This window comes from Vulpes lagopus, chromosome 10 (assembly GCF_018345385.1).
Source record: "Vulpes lagopus strain Blue_001 chromosome 10, ASM1834538v1, whole genome shotgun sequence".
Taxonomy (NCBI): domain Eukaryota; kingdom Metazoa; phylum Chordata; class Mammalia; order Carnivora; family Canidae; genus Vulpes; species Vulpes lagopus.
The window spans coordinates 7385554-7405649 of record NC_054833.1 but is presented as its reverse complement, the minus strand read 5'-3'; the positions used below and the strand labels follow the sequence as shown (position 1 = coordinate 7405649).

General features: G+C 40.3%; 1 protein-coding gene across 2 annotated transcripts in view; it reads right to left on the bottom strand.

The window, feature by feature from the left end:
• Positions 1–2475: 2475 nt before the first annotated feature.
• The window catches only part of MBOAT1 (membrane bound O-acyltransferase domain containing 1), a 113560-nt gene continuing 95939 nt past the window's right edge, over positions 2476–20096 (bottom strand). For both annotated transcript variants that reach the window (XM_041772310.1, XM_041772311.1), the window contains 5 exons: positions 16824–16927; positions 14468–14532; positions 12351–12483; positions 9799–9950; positions 2476–3796 (listed from right to left, as the gene is read on the bottom strand). In XM_041772310.1, the coding sequence (XP_041628244.1) occupies positions 3670–3796; positions 9799–9950; positions 12351–12483; positions 14468–14532; positions 16824–16927 (581 nt within the window). In that variant the 3' untranslated portion in view covers positions 2476–3669. The remainder of the gene's footprint in view (positions 3797–9798; positions 9951–12350; positions 12484–14467; positions 14533–16823; positions 16928–20096) is intronic.

Sequence of the window (20096 nt, the reverse complement as noted above, 5' to 3'; positions counted from 1 at the left end):
ATGCAATCATGTTTTGAAAGGAATCTTTTTTCCTGAGCTATAGGTCTCGACAGTGGGCTTAAAATGTTCAGGAAACCATGCTGTAAATATGTGCTGTCATCCAGGCTCTGTTGTTCTGTTTATAGAGCATAGGCAGGGTAGATCTAGCATCATTCTTAAGGGCCCTAGGATTTTCAGAATGGTAAATGAGCGTTGGCTTCAAGTAAGTCAGCAGCTTCATCAGCCCCTAACAGGAGAGTCAGCCTGTCCTTTGAAGGCAGGCATTAACTTCTCCTTTGCAGTTATGAAAATCTTGGATGGCATCTTCTTCCAATAGAAGGCTGTTTCAACTAAATTGAAAATCTTTTGTTTAGGGCAGCCACCTTCATGAGCTCTCTCAGCTAGGTCTTCTGGAAAACTTGCTCCAGCTTCTACATCAGCACTTGCTGCTTTACTCTGCCCTTTTCTGTTATGGAGACAGCTGCTTTCCTTAAACTTCAAGAACCAATGTCTATTAGCTTCAGACTTTCCCTCTGCAGCTTCCTCACCTCTCTCAGCCTTCACAGAATTGAAGAGAGCTAGGACCTTGCGCTGGATTAGGCTTTGGCTTAAGTGGAAGCTATGGTTGATTTGATTTCTCCAGACCACTAAAACTGTCTCTATAACAGCAGTAAGACTTTTGCTTTCTTATCTTGTTCACTAGAATAGCACTTTTCATTTCCTTCAAGAACTTGTCATTTGCATTCAAGTTGGCTGTTTGGTGCAAGAGGCCTAGCTTTCAGCCTATCTCAGTTTTCAGCATGCCTTCCTTGCTGAGCTTAATCATTCCTAGCTTTTGATTTACAGTGATAGATGTGTGATTATTACTCTTACTTGAATGCTTGGAGGCCCTTGTAGGGTGATTAATGGGCCTAGTCTCAGTATTTTTGTGTCTTGGGAAATAGGGAGGCCTGAGGAGAGGGAGAGAGAGATGGAGAACAGCTGGTTGGAACAGTCAGAACACACACACTTCTCAGCTAAGTTCCTTGTCTTATCTGGGTGAGCTTCATGGCATTCTAAAATAATTAAAAAGTCTGAAATACTGTGAGAATTACCAAAATCTGACAGACATAAGTAGAAAAGGGTGTCAGAAAAATGGTGCCGGTAGACTCGCTTGACATATGGTTACCATGAACCTTTCATTTGTAAGAAATGCAGTACCTGCAAAGCACAACAAAGTGAAGTACACAAAAAGAAGCACACCTGCACTGAATAAAACCCTGCAATAAGAAAAATGTGCTAAGGGCCCAGCACTGTCTGACATATAACATCTATAAGCCCAGAATGCAAAGGCTTCACTGACTCCATTCTGTAATGAATTCTTAGCAGACACTAAAGGGACCTATGGTCCATGTTTCCCAGGACTGAAGAGTAGAGTCAGCAGAGTCATTAGCATGACAGGACAACTGATCACCCTAGTGATAACCTCTCTTAGTGATAATCTCTACCAAAATTCTTCTCTCAGAAATGAAGATGTTTAGCAGCATCTGGGTGGCTCAATCATTTAAGCGTCTGCCTTCAGTTCAGGTCATGATCCCAGGGTCCTGGGATCAAGCCCCATATGGGGCTCTCTGCTCAGTGGGGAGTCTGTTTCTCCCTCTCCCTCTGCTTGCCACTCCCCCTGCTTGTGCTCACACACTGTCAAATAAATAAAATCTTTTTAAAAAATGAAGATATTTAAGTACAGTGAAGCCTGATTATAAATCATATTGCAAGTTCAAAGATTTCACTATAACATGGATTACTCAATATACTTTGTGCTCCTGGTGATATGTACCATTCTTACTAGTGTGCATTTTTCTTGGTCTTGAGCTTCGAAATGTTCCTGTTGGAAAAAGACCCAGAGAGATTTTTAAGCACCTATATCTCCTCTCCCATAACATCCCTCATGGACCAGACAGGTAGGATTGCCCCCAAGGTTACCTCGTTAAATTGGGGTGAGCCTCAAACACTGGCCAAAATGTGCTACTTTTTAACTTCCATTACCTTACATAAGGCCTAGAGTTCGGATTCTGGTATTCTTCTCTAGCATCATAAAACTCTTCAAGGGACAAGCACATCACTTCACATTTTTTTGTCCTAAGAGAAGCAGCAGCAGGATACCTCATGGAAATACCAACTGCCAACAGCTCTCTTGGGACTACCGTGGATTTTAATCTCTGCTTTTTCACTTACTTTGGGACTGTGGGGACAGTTAGCAAACATCCCACTGATTTTCTGTTTCCTCATCTGTAAAAGGGGGTTTAAGCCTACCTGCAAAGTTGGGAATGAAGATAGGAAATCAAACCAAAAACCAAAACCATTCAAGTGCCTGACAGGAGAAGGATAAATTGAAAATGTTATAAATGCTCAAATTTTAAACAAAGTTTGTTAAAACCTAGAGAAACACACAAATATACACATGTGCTTCATAATCCCAAGTCTCTACTCACAGAAACAAACAAAAAAACTAATTCGTCTGTTCAGAAATATTTCCTTTATAGAGAAACATTCATTCAGTATTCATTCAATATGAAACCAAGTTTTGACCATCTGATTTGAACAAATTCTCTCCTCCCAAGGCATTTATTTGAGGGCACACCATTGTAACATATAATTTATTATCAGCATCATCATTATTATCTTGCATATTTAATACCATGTTTCTTTCTCCCACATAGAATATTAACCAATAGAAGTCCCTGAAAGGAACCACAGCACATTCATAACAAAGATAGAAGATGGTTTTCAATTTCTGCTTTCCAATATGATGATTCAACTAAAACAGTCAGATTTAATCAGCTGCAAAATCAGAAAAGTGAAAATCTGCCCACATGCGCATCATAGCCATGATCAGTAACACTTCTATGGAATGAGGGGAGCAAAGAGAAAAATGCCTATTGCTTCTTATCAGGCTTCTATATAACTTTAAATTACTTTTTTTAAAATGGCTTATTTAAAAGACATTCTGCTGCCTTTGATGATGCAAACATTTGGGTGTTTTCTCAGGGTCATCCCTGGGCAAGCAGATGGAGCATGTGGAATGGAAAATAGTAGGCTTTCCTAGACTCCTGGTGCCTGTGTATAGGAGACTTTCTGATTTCCAATCTTGGCTCAGTTCAAAGAAAAAAGGGAAGAGTTCTATTCCTGGGAAAAAAAAATCCAGCCTACTTTAGGGCATGCCTGACCTTCAATCCATTCAAGTGTTCACAGCAAGTCCTCCTGGCTCCTCTTTGCAGGATCCCTCTCCTCCATGGTCTTCCACATAGTTACTGTGGTCAAAGTTCTGAGGCTTCCCAAGGAAAAGCTGTATCTGGGTATGTTCTGAAAGACAAACTCCGTCAGCAACAACCTTCTGCCTTTTGGAGCAGATGCACAGGTTCCAGAGGCTGGAAATCATGCTAGAAAAGCAAGGACCCAGCAGCCCAGAATGGACTGTCTTTGCAGCACTTGCTCATTCTCCACACACCTCCATGCCATTCAAATGTCCTAGGAAATATTAAATCAACTGGATGTGGCTGACTTCATCCTATAAAAGGCCTTATAAAATACTCCCTGCACTTAAAAAAAATGCATGTAAACATCACTTCTAAGTCCCTGGCAAACCTTTGAGCCTTTGATCTCATCTTTCTGACATTTTGCAGTTTTACTTGCTCAGCTTCCTTGGAGGTATCAGTCTTTTTTTTTCTTATTAACGGAGTTCAGAGTCTGAGGCTGCCTCTGAATATGAGCATGTGGTTTGATTGGCAGAAATAGTATTATCAGGAGACTTATGATATGTAAATAAAAGTACATGGACCTGGAATAAAACATACACAAAAATTATATTTCACACAAGGATACCAATAGGAAATGTTTCATGCATGTGATTACATCATCTACAGTCCAGCAACTAAAGGCACTGCTTTTGGCAGAAGCAGATGTGTTTTTACTCAGGCTTGCCTCAGTCCACCCCACAGACATCCCCAGGAGGTGAGCATGCCAGAGATAGACTAAAACCACAGGACTGGGTAGAGTAAACCCATCAGCCCATCTGCAGATAGACACACAGTACTGCCATAAGCCGACTGAGAACATTAATCCCATGAGAGCCAGAAACTCCTACTATTCAAAATGTAAGGACACATAGGAAAATCCAAACCTTATACTCTGTTCCCTAGATACATATGCAACTTTAGCCGATGTACTGAAGTATAAGGGGTTCTTCTTGTGTGTGTTAGGAGCCAGAAGAATTCAGATTTTCAAAACCTACTCCACAACTCTGAAAACAGCTTTCATCCAAATTAATAAGAAACAAGTGTTGCTTTTGAGTCTGTGGACTTTTATTGCGTAAATGTGGTATTCAACATGCTGAGCACAATGTAGACAATAAATATTGGGCATATCTGGAAATGCAAGTAATTAGAAACAGCTCGCATTTGTACAATTGTTCTGTATCCTTTTGGAAAGGCTGGACTTAAACTTTCTCCAATGCTCTTTGAAGATCAAAGGAAAATAATGTTAAGAGGAGGAAAAAAACCCCACAATGGATTCATGTATCATTCTCAGCTTCTGTGATCACGTCAGACACATTAGAATCAGATAATTTTCATATCCCCTAAACGTCCCTGAACATGTCTACAGAATAGTCAAGACTTCTAACAGCAACAAACACATTTTCATTCATTCTTTCAATAAGTATTTACTGCTTAGGATGTACAAAGCATTAAACTGGGATTTACAAAAAGGCAAAGCCTCTATCTCTTTCTTCAGGGGAATGGGAAACAAGACAAGTATACAGGAGTAAGGGTACGTGTCCTCCACCCCTTGGCTGTAGGGCATGTTCCAAAACCTACAAGTGGATGTCTGAAACTGCAGATAATACCGAGCCCAATATATGCTGTTTTTTCCTCTATATACCTATCTATGATATAGTTTATAAACTAGGCACAGTAAGAGATTAACAATAAGTAATACAACAATTATAACCATATTAACCACTGTAATAAGTTATGAGAATGTGGTCTCTTCTCTCTCAAAATACAGTCCAACAGTATTATACTCACCCTTCTTGTGATGATGGGAGATGATTACACTAGAAGCATTAGACTACTACTGGCCTTCTGACCATATACATCAGAAGGAGGATCATCTGTTTCTGGAGAGCAACTGAGTGTGCGTAACTGAAACCATGGAAGGTAAAACTGGGGATAGGGAACTCCTATAATTTACCCAGCCCCAGGCAAGTGAGCAACTCATTTATTGTCAAAACCAGAACACTTGAGAATGAAAGAGTTCTACAGACAGAAACACCAGCTCAGGCAGCTCAGGCAGCCCAGGTCGCTCAGTGGTTTAACACCACCTTCAGCCCAGGGTGTGATCCTGGAGACCCGGGATTGAGTCCCACGTCAGGCTTCCTGCATGGAGCCTGCTTCTGCCTCTGCCTGCTTCTGCCTCTGCCTCTCTGTTTCTCGAATAAATAAATCTTTAAAAAAAAATGCCAGCTCAAGGTGTAAACTAGGGTTCTCAACAGGCACCCCAGCCAAAGATTTTAAAAGCTGTAGACCTAAAATATACTGTGTCTTGCATTTGCCATAACCTTTGAAAGATGACCATATTTACACTGGAACAATTATGTGGATTAAAACCAAATATTTTGGGAGTCAAAGGAAAAATATTTCAATCCCCTGGCAAAGTTTAGGAAGCTATTCTGACATGCCACATTTTCTAAAATTTTAACAACTATTTCATTTTTCTATTATGGAAAAACTCAACATTTATTGAGCACACTGGGTACCCCGGATACATAGATGAATGAGGCATAGTTCCTACTCAAGGACTTTGTTCAAATTCTAACATCCTTGGGATCCCTGGGTGGCTTAGTGATTTAGCACCTGCCTTTGGCCCAGGGCATGATTCTGGAGTCCCGAGATTGAGTCCCGCATCAGGCTCCCTGTATGGAGCCTGCTTCTCCCTCTGCCTGTGTCTCTGCCTCTCTCTCTCTCTCTCTTGATCTGTGTCTCTCATGTATAAATAAATAAAATCTTAAAAACAAAAAAGTGTCATCTATTTAAAGACAAATTAACACATATGGATTTGCTTTTCAAAATGAGTTCACAGAAAGGTTCTGCTATGGACTACATTTGTACCCCAACCCCCAATTCATGTGTTGAAGCCCTAACTTCCCACATGATGGAATTTGAAGAAGTGGAGCTTTGGGAGGTAATCTGGTTGGGGTGGGGTCCCCATGATGAGATTAGTGCCTTTATAAGAAGATAAAGAGAAAACAGAGTGGGAGCTGTCCCTCTGTCTCTGTCTCTCCTATATTCTCCTATATATGTCTCTGTCTCTCTGCCAGGTGAGGAAACTGCAAGAAGGCAGTCTTCCATAAACCAAGAAGAGAACTTTCACCAAAAACCAAATCCACTGGCATCTTGATCATGGACTTCCCAGCCTCCTCAACTGTGAGAAATGTCTGTTGTTGAACTCACTCAGTCTGTACTCAGCCCTAGCATCCTGAGATAAGACTGAATTCTTTCATTTTTCACTTGGGACTCATTTACAACTTAAAGAAGATTAGACAGGAATTTATTTTTTTAAAGATTTTATTTATTTATTCATGAGAGACACAGAGAGAGAGAGAGAGAGGCAGAGTCCCTGTGTGGATCCTGACATGGGACTTGATCCCGGGACTCAAGGATCATGCCCTAGGCCGAAGGCAGGCGCTAAACCACTGGGCCACCCAGGGATCCCCCTAGACAGGAATTTAAAGTTAGGAAGTCTCACGGTAGATGGAAAACTGACTACACTTAAAAATAAAGCATGTCTGAAATTTAAACGTTAAGCAGTGAAGGATGTGCTGAGAAGTGGATTTGCACACACCTGCCATTCATTTCCAGTTACAGAAAGTAGCCCCAAGTGAGGAACAGATCTAGAATACAACCAGACCCATTTCCATTAAAAGAGGATTCAATTCTCATTTCTTTCATCAGATTCAGTGAATCTCTTAAGAGATACTAAAAACACCTTTTGAGATGCAATGTAGGATTCACCTTTGGCAACATGTGACTCTTAAAATTCAAATTGATTAAAAATTGATAAAATTAAATTGACGAAAAATTCAATTGAATAAATTGATAAAATTAAAAATTCAGTTCCTTAATCACACTAGCCACATTTCAAATGCCCCATGGCCACATGTGCTGATGGCTAACACAACTGGATGGCATTCCTGTCATGGCAAACACTTCTACTGGACAGAGCTGATCTGGATAGGGAATGATTGTGTTTGAAATGAAATGGAAATCTACTTGGGTAATCTGGGTTGGTAACTATTAGATTCTTCCCCTAGAGCCCCAGAGTGTAGGGATCAGCATACTTTAGTCAGTTAAATGCATGTTATCTTAAATCACTATTTAGCATGATCCTCCACCAGTAACATTCTTCCTAAGTAGCTTCTCCTAAAGAAATGTTTAGTGACTGCATTACTGTTCTCACTGTAAAGGAATTCTGGGTCTGAAAGTCAGATCTAGCTGTGTGAGTTTTGTTCAATTACCCTCTCTGAGCTTCCACTTCATCATATGATAAATGGGGATACTGATACCTACTTCTTTCTCTCCTCAGCCCACTGCTATCTACCACAGGTTCTACGTTCTGCAACACTCATTACTTGGGGCTTCAGTGCACAGACCTCCTCGTAGCCCAGGGGGCCTTTTCTATGCTGTTTCCTGTGTCTGGAGCACAGTTCAGAATGCCCCACCTTGCCCACCACCCTCCATCCTCATACACACTATGCCTGTTTGACTCCCCTGCTACAGCTTCCACATCCTAGCCCAGAGGCCACTCTCACCCAAAAGCTGCCCTGAATGTCCAGTATGAGTCAGATTCCTGCTACCCGCTCTCATAAGTCTTTGTACCATTCACTCAGAGTACGATCTCAGTGCACATATTTATAAATTTGCCCATTAATACCTGTCTCCTCCAACAAGCTATCACCTCCAGAGTACCAGGACTGATTTCCATATTTTTTTCCATATTTTTCTTACCATCTTATCCCCAGCTTCTAGGACAGTACCCAGCAAATGGAAGGTATTAAGTGATTTTGAGTTGAATCCAGGCATTTCTGATAAAATGTGATACATACATTTTGAGGGGGGGGGAAATCTGGCATTTGGCAGTATCATGCATTTAAAATACTGGGGCATACGGAGGTTTGGGGGTGGGGTTCATGTCAGAAGCAGACAACTCATAACCTGTGAGACTTTGTAACAAAAACAGCACCTAAGCCAGGCACATTAGCTTACTGTGAATAATATAAAAGACCAAAAGGGGCAAATATTGGCCCAGAGAGAAGGGGAAAGAAGGCACTGTGTGCAAGTGGGGCTGTCCTGAGGCTGGACAAGGTGTAGGGAAACCAGCTAAGGAGGGAAACCAGCAATCCAGGAATCCAGGGCGGAGCAGGTGGGGGAAGAGGGAGGGGGCGCCTCTCAGAAGAGGGAGCTCGGGGAAGGGGCACTCAATTTCAATACTCTTACTCTAGAACTTAACAGGTCTGTGCTCCTAGGACTGTAGGACCTGCACTGAGGGTTCTTCTTGCTGAAGATTCTAATTCTTTCCCACTATTCTGGCAATCCACCTCTAGAAACATTGGTATATAAACCAGCTCAACTTCCATGCTATACTGACAGAACACCTATGACCTAACAGGTAGTACAGAAACTGACTTCACGGGTATCACACACTTCCCTCCACTTCTTTTCCTATAACCCTATGACCCATAGGGCGGTCGGCGAGGGGGGAGGGGATCTCTCTACTTATAGACCTTGCTATCTGTGTATTGAGTAGTAAAAGCTACTTTGATCATTTGACCAGTGCAACAACTACCCAGAAATCCCCACTTAAAATGGGACATGTTTGCATTTATTTTGAAGTCCGAGCTATGCTCCAAAATCAATCTACCAAAACCTGTGCAAGCACTGAACAATATCAAGTCAGCCTTTATTAAGCACAGATTATATGCCAGGCATAAGGCTAAGCCCTTTGCACATTTATTTCATTCCAATCCGAAAAACAGTCTTTTGTGATAGAGTATATTCTTAAACCTCACTTACAGGTGAGAAAAGCCAGTTAAGAGAGGTTAATTATTCGCCCCAGGTCACAAACCAGTTGACAATAGTAGAAAAATACTAAATCAATCTGGGTGAAATAATAAAAGTTAAGCAAGAATCGGTTTAGAGTTCATCAGGACCACTGGGGGTTGAATACAAAAGCCGGACACTCCTTCCTTAAAGGTCTCTTGTTTCTGGTGTGAGCCATCTTTTTCCTCCATCCTGCAGCTCAAACCATCAATCCCCCATGTGCACCACCAGTGCTACCATCCCACTAGCACCCCAGGCTCCCCCTGCAGACCCCTCAGGTCATCCCACCTAGCTCCCGCCCATTTCTGTCCTGCTCTCAGAATGCTCCCCAAGACTCCAACATAACCCCACATTCATCCTCTGAGTTGATAATCCAGACAGATTGCTGCAAACTTCACGGTCACAGCATCCCTTAATTACGTTAGGGATGTCTGAAAGGCTTCCTGTCAATTTTGCTCAGATGTATGGTTATATGTTGCTGGGATCCCTAGGATAACCATTTCCTCCCAGAGCTTTCTATGGGCTGTATTTAGAAATCCTTAATACTGAGTGACTCACAGTTTACATATCAAACCTGTATTTAGAAATTCTTAATACTGAGTGACTCAGTTTACCAACTCCTGAGTCAAACACAGAGAAAACAGACCAGTATACAAAACAGCAATTGAGAACAATGGAAACTTACTTGTATAAGCTGATGGTTGGCTCAACTGCCAACAGGACAAAGGGTGCAACTGTGTAAGAGACAGCCAGCTGAGTGACTGCCCAGGTGACCACATCATACACAACCTTGAGGGCTCTGGAGGAAAGGAAGCAATGTCTGTAGTTGTTCCTCACCTGCGAGCAAAGGAAGGCAAAGCCAGGGGCAGGAGAAAGTATGAAAAATAAAAACAACTTTTATTCTGTGCATGCAGGCAATATACTTCAGGAATATCAGTGATTAAAAGTACCATTGTGGTTTTTATTATTATAAAGATATATATTTATGTTCACTGTAGACAAATGTTCAAAGAACAAAGAACTAAGCAAAGAAAGAATTTATTTTTTGACATCTCCCAGACAAAGGGAGAGGTTTATAAACTTGGTACATATCCTTCCTAGCCTTTCTCTATTCATACATAACCATATTCGTATTTTCATTGATGGCATGGATTTATTTTCTAGACTGTTTTTGTCATTTAGTAATGCATCAAAAATCTTATTCCAGTGATTTTTTGCCAGTAAATATTAACCTGATATAATTTTAAGTTAATTATGAAAAAGTTAGCTTTTCCATAATTAATTTTTAGGTCTTTTGTCATACTGGGACTAGATTTGCCTCCAGAAAGACACCCAATTCCCAGCTCCAAGAAACAAAGGCACAGCTGAAACAGTGGCTCGCTTAGAGGTAGGTGAGCCCCAAAGCAGGTTAGGCTTCCCAAGGCTGCCTTGGTATGCTAAAAACAGCTTCTGGGCCTTGAGTTCAAGGGTGAGCCAGAGCTCCATCCAATGGAGGAACTTGAGTGGTATCAGAAAGCCCATAAGGTATTTCATTACCGAGCTCATTCTCCTGGGAACACTGTTCTACTAAAGAAAGGCTTTATATAAATCACTGGTTTTATACCAGCTGAGATCACAGAGCTAAAGACATTCTAAGGAATAATACTCTGGATATTTTAAGAAACAAAATTCTGGTCTTTGTCTTAGTTTGTCCTGGCCATTTGTTCTTTACTTTTCTTTTCTAATCTAAGTAGGAATATGAATGGGAGAAAAGAAAATGTGTTATTTTCCATATATAATATATACTTTACTTTAAAAGTATACTAAGCAGTATGAGTAGTGATCAATTATCATTCTTGTTCACACATATATTCCAACAAACATTCACTAACTAAAACAGAGATTCTGTAAAAAAAAAAAAAAAAAAACAGATTCTGTGGGGAAGGGACTCCTATTCACTGTGGTATCCCAATGACTAGAACACAAACTGGCACATAAGGAGGGCTCCTGAAATATTCATGGAATATATGAATTAAAGAATGAGTGAAAAAAAAAAAGAATGAGTGAGTGAATAGCTCTGTTGGGGCTCCTAAGTTCACATCCAAAATACAGTTTGGCAAATACCAGAAAAAATTCCTGGCACCTGAATAACAAAGGCCCCAATCATTATCAAAGACTGCAATTAAATGAAATACCAAACTCCATCTGACAATCAGAGCATGCTAAATTGCAATTATTTACATATGTGTTCATCTCACTCATTAAGGACAGGCATATTTTTTCTTTCTTTATCATCCTGCTCTACAACCAGGAACACTTGAAGACAAACTGAAGTCTACCCCCAAAAACCTAGAGAACCAAATTTCTTTTTTTTTAAATTTTTTTATTTATTCATTCATGAGTCATACAGAGAGAGAGGCAGAGACACAGACAGAAGGAGAAGCAGGCTCCTCACAGGGAGCCTGATGCGAGACTCAGTCCCCAGAGGATCATGCCCTGAGCTGAAGGCAGTCACTTAACCACTGAGCCACCCAGGTGTCCCGAGAACCAAATTTCTAAAATTCACAGAGAATTTTACACAGACTAATATACCAGATCAGGCATGAGAACATGAAAATTTAGAGCAGTCTCTAACCCCACAGTTTCTGTGACTGTAATTTCACTGGCTGCACAGACTTTGTGAATTATTTCTAAACTTAGGATAATGAAATGAGAAATTGAATATAAGCAGAATGAAGCCTATGAGCCTCAATTAGTCAATTACTCATCTGTATTGGTAGACTCTCTGTGTAATGATTAAACATGTTTTCAGCCGCAGAGATGGGGTGCCTGGGGCTCAGTCAGTTGAGTTTGACTCTTGGTTTGGGCTCAGGTCCTGATCTCAGGGTCAAGGGATCAAGCCCCCACATATTGGCCTCTGTGCTCAGCAGGGAGTCTGCTTTCCCTCTGCCCCTTCCCCCATTCATGTATGTACTCTCTCTCTAAAATAAATCTTTAAAAAGTTTTACTCTTCTAAAGTATTAAACGTTCATTACTCCTAAAATTTCTTTTGTTTTGCCAAAACATCTGTAAATAACATGAAAATAGTTCATCATTTTATGGCTCAAAATTGCTATATATTGAAATATTTCTCTAATAGGAAGACTTCTGTTGGATTTTTCACTCCCAACTCCACCACGTCCTAATAGGATCAGAACACAACAAACATAGAGGCATCAGATTATAAAGGAAAAGATCCTACAACCAAAGGAAGCTTACTGTTCTGGCTGCTACTGTGACAAGGATTCCAGTTAAGAAAGTAAAATAGTATCCAGGGTAGACACCATGCCACAAGGCAGACAGGAAGAAGGTTAGCACCGTGGGGTACCATGGAACCCGTTCATAGCATACTCTGTGAAGAGAGGAAGATGCAATGAGTCACAGGTGAAACATAGCAGAAACGTTTACCTACACTTGTGTCTTCAGACCATGCAAAAATCATCTCATCAATTCCCTATCAGGGACTTTGAATGCAACCCTAGCTGCCTAAACTCCATGTCCTGAATGCTACCAGACAGGCAATTCACAGTCATTTGGGGAGAGGGATATGAAGTTTTAACCTGCATGGAATGAAATGATCTAGACCCCATCATACTACATCTAAAAAAGTCCAATTGGTCACTCTATGCAGTAATAGTTCCTGCTTTGGAGAAGCTTACTCCACCAATACCCTAATTTACCAGAAAATTTATGGATAGGTGCCACTGGCACTACAAATTTTAATATTAAGATAGCATCTTTAGAAGCAGATATCCTCATTTAGTCAAAAGTAATTCTTTCCAACATGGCCCCTATGCCACCTGACTAGCCAACGCTGCAAACCCTTTCATCTCTTGTGGCAATGACTCCAGTACAAAATCAGTGTGTCAACTATATGAATTTTCAGCTCTTACGGTGTCCGTTGGATTTCATTCCATGAATTTGCTTGAAAAACTGATATTGTGAGGATGTAGAAATTGTTCTCAAATACCTTGGAGATCTTTGACTCTTGTTGTTTTACTAAATTCAATCTACAAATCACCAGTGGCACTATAAGGAAGCCACTATGTGGTTTACTAAACAGGAGGACCCAAATAAAAAGATAGGAATTAAATAATCAACACTAATCTAGCTCTGCATAGGTTGTCAAAAGTAATGGTTTTGAACCCAAACTAAGGATTATGGCTCCCATTTCATACAAAGAAAGAGAATGCATTCGGGGAGAGAAAGACAGGACTGGGATGCCACTTGGCAATGTTTCTTTGAAATGGGGTAGTTTGCCCGGGTATTTGTTTCTTAGTGTCTGTGTCTATCTTTTTGTACAAATAAGATATTTCATTTTCTAAAATGATATTTTAAAATATTTTTTCATTTATTATGTGCTCATATATGTTCAGTCATCTTAGAACATAAACTCCTAATGGAGATGGTAGGATTTTTGATCCATTGGGACTACCCAATATAGAGAAATAGAGTTTTATGCTAAAATTATTGATCAGATTAATAGCAAAAATAAGTGCAAGTTTTCCAAAACTGCATGTTCAGATCAACTTTCAGACAACAGTGCATGAGCTTACTTTGAAGGGGTTACAATACATTGTCTCTTACCCCAATGTTGTGGCCCATGAAAAATGCTATGGGTCAAAAACAGAATCTACAGCCTGATAGAATCATACTCTCCCTGCATTCATATGATAGGAATATTCATTAGCTAGAATTTGTTGCTTCAAAAATAGCATATTATTAGTTCCATATTAAGTAATGTTTCCAATTTTGCAATGTGTAGGGAAACAAAATGATAGAGAAATACGAACAAAAAACACAAAGTTAAAAAGCATAAAGGTCTAGGGTACCATAGAACTCTTAATGCTAGGGATAAATGGAGATCGTCAGTGATTCGATGCTGATACTGACCTTCCTTGACATTTGAGCAATGTATTCTCTAGGTAAGAGGTGGCACAACACAGAGGTTTAAGAGCCTGGCTCTTGAGACAGTCTATTGGGATTCATGATAAGCATTAGCTGTGTGACTTTGGACAAGTGACATAACCTCTCTGCTCACTTTCCTCATCTGTAAAATAGGGATAACTACCAACATCTCATGGGATTGATATGAAAGCTAAATGAGTGGCTGCTGCACAGGAATGGCACTATTCAGTGATACACTAAAATATGGTACATAGTGACCTTCTCACATCACTGTATTTCTACTTTTCCATTTACAGGGCATAGATGTTAATACAAAACAACAGTGTCAGATGACACATTACTACTGGCAGACTTGCGGCTCATCTGGTGACTCCCATCTAAACATATCCAAGTGCCATGAGTAATGAGGTCATTCTTATTTTTCTTACCGCTTTAGCCAAGTAGCTGTCTGAATATTCCAGTTTTCTAAGTACATTTTGAAACTTGTGGCAGTCTAGAAATAAGAAAATAACACCTATCATTAGCTTTAAAAATACCCCAAGTAATGGAAAGTCGTCCCCAGAATTTCCCTGGCAGCAGATGAGATGTGCTATTTCAATAGGGACTATTCCATCAAGAGTAGATCAGCTGTTCCAACCTACACAGTAAAATTTTCTGGTATTTATAAGATTTACTTTGCACTAAGACTTGGCTTACAAAGTCTTCATTTCCCTCAAGATTTATTTTCAAATTATAGGAAAATTGAGGGAATGTCTTGTAGGTTTTTCTTCTACTCTGGTTAAAAAAAAAAAACTTAAGTCATCTGAGTTTTAAAACTAAACACTCTAAAAAGGGGTTTGCCACAGGAAAAGTTTAATCATGTCAATTTAGGGCCTTTCTGGAGACAGCCTAAATTTGTCATCGTTCACTATGTGGCCATCTATAAACTAGGTCAGTCTTGTGGAGTTATGCTACAAATAGCTGCTCAGGTTCAAATGCTTCCAGTTGTATTTAGAATAGTGAGAGATTTCATGCATGAAGGGGTCTCAATACAAAAAAGAAAACAGACATCACCCAACTGGCAATGACACTGGTACTATGGAAGAGAGATTCTAAATTAAGCCATCAATTGGGTTTTCTCATTAAAAAAAAAAAAAAAAAGTCTTATCAAAGGCTGGTAGTAGAAAGCATGAAGCAAACATTCAAGAGCCAGAATTCCTAACAAAGGTGAAAGTACCACTTTTTTTCTATTTTAACCATAAGAAAATCTCAGTCCATACACTAGTACATTTGGAGGGAAGGAGAGAGATAATAGAGAGATGGATAGAGGGATGGATGGAGCTATAAATAGAAGATAGATATTGTATTATGACTTTTTATTTCAAAACCCTAAGGGGTTTTATTTATGTTCTCTATGGCTAATAAAATGCTATATGCACAGCTTCAATGTACCTTAACTAAGTCAGATGTCCTTGGTTTTCTTTAGTTCTTTGCTCTCTATCAACTCTACTGAATATCCAAACTCCCTCTTTCTGGTTTTCTTTGATAATAAAGATATAACTTAATAACTTAGCCCTTCACGCTGGCCACATACTCAGTGAAAGGACTAGGTCTTGGTGTACTGGTGGGCAGCCAAACGGAAGGGGAGCCACTCTAAAGGACATGTGCCCACAGTGCTCTGAAGCAGCTAACAGTGGTCCATGACTTTTGAGGCAGAGAATTTGAGTGGGAAAAGGGAGCAAAGTTATAACACATTTGAACTCTCTTGGATTATCATCTGTATAGACATGAGAACCTTGTAGATGATCCACATTGCTTTCCAAAATTGAGAAAAGTGGCTCTGGAGGCTACAGTTTATCCATTTAAGATGAAGAGAAGTCTCAGGGATCAAGAAGGTAGAGAACATCTGCCATGTCTCCTTTTGGCCTACTGTCCACCTAACGGGAAGCAGGTGGTCAGTCTCCACATCCCTTGTTTCTTGCTCTACATGAATATTTCCTTCGCTTGCTCTCCAGTGGCACTCTGCCTGCCCTGTGGTGGGTGGGAAACCACAGCCAACAGCAAATATGAATCACCTGGCTAGAGAACCAACCCTTCTGTATATTGAGAACCATGACTTTACTCCCAGCAGCAAGGAGGAAAGGGTCGAAGACTGGGCCTTCCTATGAGTCCCGAGTGCTAATGATATAAGGACCAAGAATGATGTGGCCCCCAAAGAGACCACCTCTGAATATGAGGACATCTTGAGAGCTGTGGTCCAAGAACAAAGCCAGTGGAAGACAAACAGCCACACTGATTCTAGTGATCTAAAAGCTCTATGTCGTTCTTCTTAAAATAAAACAGTTCTTCTTAAAATAAGATGGATTAGAAATGTTTCAAAAGGATGACAGAGGGCTTGCAATATTAAAATCTCAATATAGGAGCCTCCCCGTCTGTATTCCTGATTGAAGAAAGTAGAATGTGAAACAAGAGAAAATGGCATCTGGACTTTCTAGTTGAGAGAACAGGAATATAAACAACAAAAAAAGATTTTCCTGGCTCTTTTTCAGATTTCTGTCTGTCATTTCTTGAACCATTACAACTGTCAAGAAAGTAGGTATCTTTAAAAAAAAAAAAAAAGAAAAAACAGGAAAAATTCCAAGATGCAAAATGTCCAGGAAGCTGATGGACCTGGCATTCCCTGATGGCTCTCCCTCAGACACTCTGAGGAAGAGCTTCCGGGGATACTGCACTCAAAACACACTATTTGCTTTATTCACCATTATTCAATAATGGAAGCTTGATTCAAAAACATAGTAGACTCACCTCAATTTTCCAGATGTTTAGGTTAGAAAGCAGATCCCAACAGAAATTTCCATTCTTATCCACTCCACTGAACCCAAAGCCAGCTGCATTATTCACTGCATCAGCTATGGTTTTTAAAACAACATATTAGGATATGGAACAAAAGTCACATTGCTGTTTTAAAAGATATTAAATGTCTGTCTTGCTTTAAGATTGAGAGACAGGCAGTAGTTTCTCCTTGGAAAAGAAACCAAAACAACTAAAAGGATCCGGTACCATTATAAATCAGAGAAACCTTTTGAGCTCCTTGGTAGCCTTAATTTTTATTCATTTTTTATTTATTAACTAGCATTTAGTGAGCACCTGCTAAGGAAGAAGGCACTAGATGCTCCTAAAATGCAAAATGAAAATAAAAGAAAAATGAACTGGGACAAACAATAGGATTTAGTGACCAACTTCATGTAAGAAGAGAAAGGAAGAAGGTAAACATACATCTCAGCTCAGAAGCAGGGGCCAGAAGAAACAGGGGAGCCAGGTGACTTGGACAGGTCCAGGAGCTGCCATTAAAGATGGCACAACATGAATGGATAGCATTAGGTCAGGAGGAGAACCAGCTCTGCAAGAGAAATTGGAGCTCATTCTGGACATATTAAGCATGACATGCCAGTAGGTATCAGCTGGGGCTGCCAAGATATAGTTAGAAAAGTTTAGAACACAAGACAAAAGACAGAGCTAGAGATGTGAATGTGGGGCCAGCCACCATGGAGACCACACGTGGACCCAATTACCAAAGCATCCTACCCATAAAGTCAGTTTGAGAAAGGTCAGGTTTCCATCTTTATTCCACTTCACTGAACTATAAGATGTCCTCCTACATTGAGTATAACATTTCTAATTCCTCAATTATGTGATTCTGTAACCAAATAGAAACCTGATGAAATCAACATACTTTTATTATGATGACCAAAAGGCTAATTCTCTCTCCACTTAGTTCAATTCTGTCAGAATATTTTCTTTAAAAAAAAAAAATAAGCTTCAACACCCACAAAACAAATAATCCAATTAAAAAATGGGCAGAAGATATGACAGACATTGCTCCAAAGAAGACATACAGATGGCCAACAGACACATGAAAAGATGCTCAATATCACTCATCATCAGGGAAATGCAAACCAAATCACAATGAGGTATCACCTCACACATGTCAGAATGGCTAAAAAAAAAAAAAAAAAAAAAAAACAAGAAACAAGAGGTGTTGGCAAGGATGTGGAGAAAGGGAAACGCTCTTACACTTTTCGTGGGAATATAAACTGGTGCAACCACTCTGGAGAACGGTATGGAGGTTCCTCAAAAAATTACAAATAGAACTACCCTATGATCCAGTAATCGCACTATGGGTGTTTACCCCCAAAATACAAAAATACTAATTCAAAGGGCTATTTGCACCCGTATGTTTATAGCAGCACTATCTACAATAGCCAAACTATGGAAACAGCTGAAGTAGTCCATCAATAGATGAGTGGATAAAGAGGTGGCATGTATCTACAATGGAATATTACTCAGCCATAAAAAATGAAATCTTGCCATTTACAGTAACATGAGTGGATCTAGAGAACTGTAATGCGAAGTGATATAAGTCAGAAAGACAAACACCATATGTCTCACTCGTATGTGGAATTTGAGAAACAAGACAAAAGGAAAAAAGAGACAAGCCAAGAAACAAACTCTGAACTACAGAGAACATGCTGATGGTTCCCACTGGTGGGGGTGGGGATAGGTGAAATAGATGATAAGGATGAAGGAGAACACTCATCATCATGAGCACCAGGTGATGCACAGAAGTGTTGAATCAGTATATTATATACCTAAACTAATAACATTGTATATTAACTATACTGGAATCAAAATAAGAAGTAAACTAAACCACAACACTGTAAGCTCTTAGATCTAGGGACATCTTAGAGAAGTCTGTCTTGAGGCTTCATTCGTTTTTCTCCATAGACATTCAGGTCCAGCTCCAGAGGGACTTCGGAAGAGTTACTCTCAAGAAAAACAATCTATGTTTGTCTCCTTTCCTTTTGGCATAGTTGGGTGACTTAACACTGCTTATCTTATGCTTGGCTTCACTGGGAAATTATCTGGTTTCTTTTAGAAGGATGAGAAGTTCTGAGTGCTGCTAGGTCATTCTCCCTAGCCGACTGGATGGAAACTCCATGGAAAAGAAAAAAAGCAACTTAGCAGGCGTGTGCCAGTTAGGAAACAAAATTGTTTGTTTGTTTGTTTGTTTGTTTTTTAAGATTATTTATTTATTTATTTTTAAAAGATTTTATTTATTTATTCATGAGAGACACAGAGAGAGAGAGAGAGGCAGAGACACAGGCAGAGGGAGAAGCAGGCTTGACGCAGGACTCGATCTCGGGTCTCCAGGATCATGCCCTGGGCTGAAGGTGGTGCTAAACTGCTGAGCAACGTGGGCTGCCCAAGATTATTTATTTAACAGAGAGAGAGTGAGGATGCACAAACACATACCCAAGCAGAGGGGGCAGCAGGCAGAGGCAGAGGGAGAAGCAGGCTTGGCCCCAGGACCCCAGGATCATGACCTGAGTTGAAGGCAGATGGTTGAATGGCTGAGCCACCCTGGTGCCCCAAGAAATGAAGTTTTAAATGTGTGGGAAGACACTGAATGACAAGATGAGCTGAACCAGAAGGAGAGGAGCCCTTCGGGGTCTGTGTTGGAAACTAAAACTAGGCTGGTGGATGGTATGAGACCAGGAGCCCTGCAATTGCTTCTCCTACCTCCAGCCTCATCTAAAAAGCAGAATAGCAACAACTTCTCTGTTTGGTGCCTGCAATCTTTCTAGGATTTTACAAAGCACTCTACAGGCATTCTCCTCCAGTGCTCCCAGCAGTGTGAAGATGGTGGGTCAGGGCGGGCTCTAGAGGCAGAGCCCCTGGCTTCCCATGTCCACTGAGCAACATACAGAACGTACAGCCTCGAGAGAGTGTCTAACATCTAGAAATCCATTCCGTTGAGAAGAAAATGGAGATATGAATGGTACCTATCTTAAAGCCACATTGAAAGAATTAGATGAGATGTGAGTAGAGCTCACGGCACAGTGCCTAGCCCAAGTCAGCACTCAAGAAATGTTAGCTGCTGTCCCCATCTTCCCAAGGCTTAGCGATGCTAACATTCTGATCACTCAGGTGGTAAACAGTGCCAGGCTCCAAATGCTAGAAAGAATTCTGATCCCACTACCTGAGTGTCTGGGAGCCACTATGAAAGACAAAGGAGGG